This window comes from Brachypodium distachyon, chromosome 4, assembly GCF_000005505.3.
Source record: "Brachypodium distachyon strain Bd21 chromosome 4, Brachypodium_distachyon_v3.0, whole genome shotgun sequence".
In the NCBI taxonomy this organism is placed as follows: domain Eukaryota; kingdom Viridiplantae; phylum Streptophyta; class Magnoliopsida; order Poales; family Poaceae; genus Brachypodium; species Brachypodium distachyon.
In genome coordinates this window covers 4,137,862-4,145,615 of record NC_016134.3, presented here as the reverse complement: position 1 = coordinate 4,145,615, position 7,754 = coordinate 4,137,862, and the positions used below count along the sequence as shown (strand labels likewise).

Below are 7,754 nucleotides of genomic sequence, written 5' to 3'. Positions count from 1 at the left end.
GACATTCACTACCTTATTTCATCGCATTAAAGTAGAAGATTGGACAAGTCGTATATTTTTTGATTTCGTCATTAAAGAAGACAATAAAACATGATATACAATATATCATCTCTTATTCTCATAATAGTTCTCGATTAATGCTTGAATGAATACTACTCCCTTTGATCCTAAATTCTTGACTCAAATTTGTCCAAATATATATGTATCTTATTCTTAAAAAGCGTCTAGATACATGTAATATTTCGACAACAATTTAGGATCGGAGGGAGTATTAATTATGTAATCTAGTATATAATTAATTAAATAAATATGAAATTTGTCTTTTCTCCCTCCAACATTAGCAATTATCTAATCTAATGTTACAATGTTAAGAGAAGGCTGGCATCATCACATTGTACGGAGTACATGTCTTCACAATTTTGGAAGGTTTAGATGATGAATTTACCGCAAAATGTAGTATTTAGTGAAAGACGAAAACAAAAGGTTAGTGGTAAGCTATCAGTTGCATGGGAGACGAGTCTGGCCCTCTTTTTGTCTTCTCAAATCGGTTCAGTTTCGGGCCACATAAGTTGCACTCTAAATGTATATTTGTTGCATTTCTTAGATAGTGTCCATGCATCAATTCTTGGGTGAAAAAAAACTTGGATTCACCTATTTTTTAAGAAAAGATTCTAAACTGCAATTTTTTTCTTGCCGACATTTTGACGAGTTTTCTCAGTGGTAACTTTTCTTAGAAATAGCCCACTTTATTTCGAATTTAGTGAACAAATTAGTACCTGCAAGCAAGGAACATGTTTTTGTGATGTACATAAACGATTTTCTTTTTGACCAAGGGAACATATTTCATAAACAATTGGAGCACCTTTTTTTCTTCACGAAGTACATTCAGATTTATGTTCCTATTGTTTTTAAAAAGTTGCAGCGTCATCTTTTTTCTTAATGGTTTTTTAGAGTTGCGGTGGCAGAACATTACTTGGTGCATGAAGGCATCGACAAATTTGGCAGATCGTAAGATCCTTTTCTTTTTACACAAATTTCATTGAACTAATAATTTGTGTTTCTCACTGGGCACGTATCTTGTGAATCCCGCCAGGGTCGTGCATCCCCTGATTCTGCATCGTCCGATTGAAATCAAATGGTAATCGTTGTCCTACTACAATTTTTACACTTACAAGACCCATGCGTCATGCCTAATCCAGCCCTTTTCTTTTCCACAAACCCCCCTGTGCTCTGGATTGCATTGAGCAGCAGACTGCGCCTGCCTCCCAAATTTGCTTATTTGCTAGCAAGGACAGACATGTCCTTTTACAGAGCAACTTCACTGAATCCACTTTAGTTAGGGCGTGTTGGCAGGGAAGTTTTGGCTGCATAGTAACCAAACGTTTACGCATGGTAAATAAGCAATTTGCAAGAAAAGCTAAACTGAAGATGAATAATCCAAGCAGATTGCATGCACAGCGTAGTCTAAATCCGGAACATATATATAGCCAGCCTGTATATGATACACGAACAGTGCCAGCCTTGGTAGGATACCGAAATTAGTACTCAACATACATAGCCAGACTTGACAAGATACAAGAATATATAGTTCTTCATAGCATGACATGCATCCTAACAAACCGACTGGAAACTAAGACTAAATATTGATACCGATTACCACAGGTACAGAATACATAGTTCTTCATAGCATGACATCTTAACAAACCCACTGGAAACCAAGACTAAATATCGATATCGACATTATCTCACATGAGCAGTTCAAGCTCGGGCATTATCACGCAAGTGTCCCTTCGCCAGGATAGTGTCCGTCCTCAGGACGAGGGACCAAGCAACAATGACTTCAACCGTAGAGTCCCCAACAACACATGTATCCTGGCTAACGCCGCCTAGTTTCGGCGCGAAGGAGACCACGCCTCTGCGGTCTGTAGAGCTGTAAAGCGGTGCCGCTGTTTCTGTGTCTGCCCACACGTAAACATGCAGCCATCCTTTCAGCCCAACAGAGACCACACGTCTGGGCAGATCAAGGTAATTACCATCCCCATCAGGAACAAGGGGGTCAAAAGATTCGAGCAGCACAAGCTTAGCATTTGAAGAATCCGTGCATGCAGCAACTCGGCATCCATTTTCAAAAGGCCATGGCCCTTGAGAAACTCTGACACTCAAGATAGTAGCCTGAACCGTCTCACAAAGTTCCTCGAAGCTTAATGTCACTGTGCAACGGTCGTTGGATAGAGGAGTACATAAGCCACCGTAAGTACCCTTGTATTGGAAGGTGTCGGTGAATAATGGTCTGTCTTTCGAGTTTGTGGCGCCCTTGAGTTTTAGTTCGATTTCAAAGATGACAGGGCTGTCAAACACAATGGCACGAGACGGGCCAATCAGCTGTAGAAAGGGTTCCTGCAGACATCATCATTTACCTTAAGTTAACTGCTAGTATCAAATTAACCAACAGAATTTTAAAATGATGCAGCTGCAGGCAGGATGCATCTAACCAATCCACATGAATGAATGGAAACTGGAATTGCAAGACCATGAGAATTTTTCTTCTAAATGTGTGATTTTGGACAACTCTAGCCATATGTGGTGGCAACAAAAGAAAATGAGAGGGAGAAAGAACATATACATATTCATCGAGGATTTGACAATGATTCCTTCCACGCAAGAAGAAGGTTGCGGCAGTAATCCACAGAGTCTCGGGCAGCAACCACACCATACACTTGTAGTGGCCACTTCAAGTAATCCTCTTGTATCGTCGGGTTTCCATAAATATCGCGATCGGCTGGTCCGATCCGTAAGGAGTAGACTTGCAAAGCGGTGGCAACGGTAGCCAATCTTGGGAGCCGTCCCGGCGTGGCGTATGTGAACATCATGGAACTAAATGCCGCTGCATCGCACCAAGTTAATAACTTCCATTAGTAGCGTATATCTTGTAGAATAATGTATGTACATCTCGAATTAAGGACATGGAAAAAAACTAGGTATAGGGGCATATAAACGAACTACCGAAGAACAGAATTAAGATCGAGTTTCAAGAATAGGAATAATAGATATATGTTGCAGAGACAAATTATATAGATCGATATATCGATATATGCAGCAAAAGGTCAGGAAGAAGCAGACAGATTAATAATTAAGCAAATATGATGAGATAAGCTGCACTTACTAGTGTCTTGGTAGTGGGCCGGGCGTTTACCCGTCCAGCAACGGAGGCAGATAATTCTTCTCGTCGGAGGCGGACTCGTTGTCCTTCTCCTCCTCCGCTTCGTTGGCTGGGAAGATCTCATCAACTTCCAATCCCCTCATCCAGGAATCGTCGTCATCACCTTCGAGCGGCATATCTCCTGTAGCTAAAGAATCACCCGCGACCAGAATATCTTCTTCTGTAGCTAAAGAATCATCTTCGAACAGCATATATCTTGTAGCTGAAGAATCCGCCTCGAATTTCAATCCCCGCGACGCCGCCTCCCCTCTCTCCATATCTCTTATTTTGAGTACCAACGAGCGGCGTTCTCGTAGGTAATTCAGTTCAGATAGGAGGTCCAGCTAGGGTTTCTACGATCCGGGTTGACGGGAGGGGGTGGGACTGCTATATACCGTCCCAGGCTAGTCCTGGGCCTCCTGGCCACGGACCCGGCCCAGTGGAGGTTGCACGGACAAGAAGCTGGCAGACGGATTTGTTCCCTGCCACGCTGGTGATTATGGGCCGGCCCAAGATTGAGGCTCTAGATGAGCAGCGTTGGGACTCGGGATGGGCGCACATTTGGAGCATGCACCGTCCTAATAAAAAAAGAAAAAATGGAGCATGCACCGTCTGGACGATCCCCTAAAAAAAAAAATATAGAGGATCTTTTCGGATGTAAGCTCACTAGTGAGCTTGCAACGATACATTTTGAACTTAACTAATTATGAAGGCGCCCGTTCCTAAACTATCAAGATAGATGCAACAATTTAATACATAATCTTGAACGTAGAACATAATAACTTTTTTTTTTAGAATGCACCAAGCTAGCACATCATCTATTGAAAGGGGAAAGAACTGCGATGCAGTTTTACAAAGTTGAGTTACACGATTAGCCCGTGTCCCTCCACTCTCTAACGGCCGCTACAAAGAGCCCGGCCATGCGCCAAGCCCTAAACTCCCTATCGAAGTCGGCAAGAATCACTCCAAGGCTAGGTCTTGCACCTTCAAAAACAAAATTGTTTCGGTGTTTCCAAATCGTCCAGAGAACCAGCGTTGCACCTGTTGCAGCATCCGTTCGGTCCTTGCCGGTAGCATCCACTTGACTCCACCAATCAGCAAGAACGGAGGAGGAGGAAGGTATCCAGCGCTCCTTGTACCATCTGGTAAGGATGTTCGTCCAAACCTCTCTCGCCATGACGCAGCCCAGCAGCAGATGATCAGTAGTCTCCTGATCCTGATCATACAACGAACAGCTCGCCGGGTGATCCAAACCTCGCCGTTGCAGGCGATCCGCCGTCCAACACCTGCGCCGGCATGCAAGCCAAACAAAGAACTGGCACCTTGTCGGTGCTTTAGAATCCCAAGCAAGATCAGCCCCCGCCATGCCTGTCCTCCCTGCAAAGAAGGCCAGATAGGTGGATCTCGCAGAGAAGATCCTCGAGGGAGACCACGCACAACAAAAGGAGTCCTCCCCGTCAGCCAGAACCACCTGCCTCGCATACTCCCATAGGGCCAGAAATCTATGTATCCCTTCGGTGTGAAGGTTTGGTGAGATGGAACTCACCCAAGCTTGTCCCTCAATTCCCTCGGCCATCGACATGGGGCCGGTTCCCGACACCCTCGCCGCAAAGAGGAGGGGTGCAAAGTCCTGAAGTCGTCGACCATTAATCCAAGGATCGTCCCAAAAATCAGTGCCCCTACCATCCCACAGCGTCACCGACGTCGCAGCTTCGAATAGCTCCACCGAATTCTCCGCAAGATCTATTGGAAGACCTTGCCAAGGACGCCTTCTTTTAGTTCGTTTCAGCCAGCACCAACGAGTGCGGAGAGCAGTGTTCATCAGCCTCAAGTTTGGAACACCCAGTCCCCCAAACTCTTTGGGGGAGCAAACATCCTCCCAAGCGACGAGACAATGTCCCCCTTTCACGTTGTTCCTCCTCCCTTTCCACAAAAACCCCCGGCAGATCTTGTCAATATTAGTGATGGTCTTCACAGGTATGTCAAGCGAGAGCATGGCATAAAGCGGTATTGCGTAGAGAGTCGACCTAAGGAGAGTAAGTCGGCCTCCATTAGAGAGCATAGTCGCCCGCCAGCTCTGCAGCTTAACCCCCACCTTGTCCACCAGCGGTTGCAACTGCGCAGCTGAGACCTTTCGAACACCAAGGGGAAGGCCGAGGTAGGTGCAAGGAAAACTCTTGGTTGGACAGTGCAGAAGATCCTCCACCAGACTCTTGTGCTGGTCCGTGCCATGGATCAGATGTGCGGAGCTTTTAGTGAGATTGACATGCAGCCTAGAAGCAGCTCCAAAACTCTCAAGAAGCACCGAGCACGCCTGCAAATCCACCCTCTCTGGTCGCAAGAAAAAATCACCACGTCATCAGCGAAGATGGAAGTTCTCCTAGAGAGCCCACAGTCCGACAAAGCCCCTTCCTCCGTGGCCCGAGCAAGAAAGTTGTTCAAGCAATCAATTGCCATGACAAAGAGCATTGGTGACAGGGGGTCGCCCTGGCGTAAACCCCGTTGGTTTACGATGAATCTTCCGAGGTAGCCATTCATGAGCACAGCCGTTGATGCCATCCCAAGTAGACCGGCGATCCAAGCCATCCACTTTCTACTGACCCCAACTTGATCATCATGTCAAACAGAAAGGACCAGTGCAACGAGTCGAATGCCTTAGTAATATCAAGCTTCGGGAGCACCGAAGAAGCTCGGGTCGCATGCAGACGTCTCGCCGATCCCTGAACCAACATGAAATTGTTGTACAAACATCTCCCTTGATAAAAGCGCTCTAATGCGAACCCACGATATCCGGGAGCTTGGTGGCGAGGCGGGAAGCGAGCACCTTAGCGAACAGTTTCCCAGCACTGTGAATCAAGCTCACCGGTCGGAAATCCCTCAGTTCCACCGCATTAGGTTTCTTGGGCAACAAGCAGATTAATGCCTGGTTCAGAGCTTCAAGGCCACATGTTCTCAAAGCAAAGAGTTGCTGAAAGCATCTCATGAGATCTCCCTTAATGATGGACCAGCAGTCCCGGTAGAAACGACCCGTAAAGCCATCCGGTCCCGGCGATTTATCCATCGGGAGATCTCGAACCACTTCCCAAACCTCCTTCTCCGTGAACTGGTGCTCCAAAGAGCTCAAGTCATGTGAACCCACATTCAGGAAGTTCAGATCAAGGGTGAAAGGTCGCTCAAAGGAAACCCCAAGCAAGCCCTCGAAAAAATCGCCCGCAGCCGCCGCCTTCTCCTCATGCCCTGTAAGCAACTGACCATCCGCCACCTGGAGATGATTGATGTAGTTTTTTTCGTCGCCGGTGGCTTGCATGCATGTGGAAGAAGCGCGTATTCGCGTCCCCCTCTTTCAACCACAACAATCCCAATTTCTGCCGGCACGGAGGGGGTCGCAGAGAGGAGAGGAGAGGAGAGGAGAGGAGTTTGGCAAGAAGTACTGTCCGCACCGGAGTGGTCCTTTGACCATTTATTGGAAGAAGGTATTCTTTAGAACTACATACTACTTCTACTGTCTGACTAATTCAAGCTTAAGCTTGTGCCCTACGAAAACTACTAAATTCAAAGGAATGTGAAGTTATTAAGTGATGGCGCAAACAGGTGCTCAACGTAGCAAGACGCGCTGATATATATGCCACCAAGACGCGCTGATATATATGCCACCGCAACATCAGCTCAGTTTGCCCCATTGCCAGAAAAGCCTCGACGGTACCTAAATATGGAAGAATCAAGATGTTGTGAAGAAATTAACAGAACAAGTGGCAAACTAAAACGAATGATTTTACTACTCCTAGAAGAATGATGGATTATAAATTTGGGGCATGTTAAATACTACTCCCTCCGATCCTAAATTGTTGTTGTGGTTTTAGTTCGAGTACAAATTAGCACTTAGAAATAGAGACGCAGGGTTCTGCATTTGAGTATTTCACTTGTTCGTAAAAGAGAAAAATCTTGTAAAGAACAAAGGCCAAAGGGTAACGGCTGACTTGACATGGCAATACCCCTCAAAAAAAATTTGACATGGCAATATACTACTCGTACAACAAGAACTATTTAGAAGCAGATAGTGGTTGTTAACAACAAAATAGAGCAGGCTGTTTGAGATCATGCCCTGTGGACATTTCAGCTGAAGAATTTGGTACTGCAATCTATGCTCAACTAAGCTATGAATCATTGCAAATTTGGGGTTCATATGTTTCCCCTCTTGGTTGCTTGTGCAACCAGCTAGGTTCTCACACACACACCAATTTCAGTACACCACTTCAGGTGTTTGCTTAAATATACGTTAAATAAAGATCCTCAAGGAACATTCAAGCACAGATAAAATCATCATGCCATTTAATGTATGAGCACAGGCATCATTAGAGAAAGCCAAACTTCCGAACCATACATGCTGGCTAATAATTTGATTAAGTAAAACTACTTGCTCAAGTTTATAATGCGCTATTTTACTTGTTGCATCTCTTAGCTAGCTCACCATCTCTTTGGTCCTACATGAAATTGTCTATCATGCTGATAAATCAGACGCAATTATGCAGGTACATCTTGCTCAACAGGCTGTATG

The 7,754-nt window shown here is 45.4% G+C and overlaps 1 protein-coding gene across 1 annotated transcript; it reads right to left on the bottom strand.

The window, feature by feature from the left end:
- Positions 1-1,460: 1,460 nt before the first annotated feature.
- Positions 1,461-3,581, bottom strand: LOC104584373. Its single transcript, XM_010238879.3, has 3 exons — positions 3,164-3,581; positions 2,624-2,884; positions 1,461-2,397 (listed from the first exon to the last, which is right to left on the bottom strand). The coding sequence occupies exons 2-3, from the start codon at positions 2,711-2,713 to the stop codon at positions 1,759-1,761; spliced, it is 729 nt and encodes a 242-aa protein (XP_010237181.1). The 5' UTR covers positions 2,714-2,884; positions 3,164-3,581; the 3' UTR covers positions 1,461-1,758.
- Positions 3,582-7,754: the final 4,173 nt, after the last annotated feature.

What these genes read in the sequence shown, in the direction of transcription:
- LOC104584373 (XM_010238879.3), bottom strand. Translation starts at nt 2,713, where the DNA reads ATGGTGTGGTTGCTGCCCGAGACTCTGTGGATTACTGCCGCAACCTTC. An exon ending in GTCAAATCCTCGATGAATAT is followed by an intron (nt 2,398 to 2,623) that starts GTATATGTTCTT and finishes TGATGTCTGCAG; the next exon opens with GAACCCTTTCTACAGCTGAT.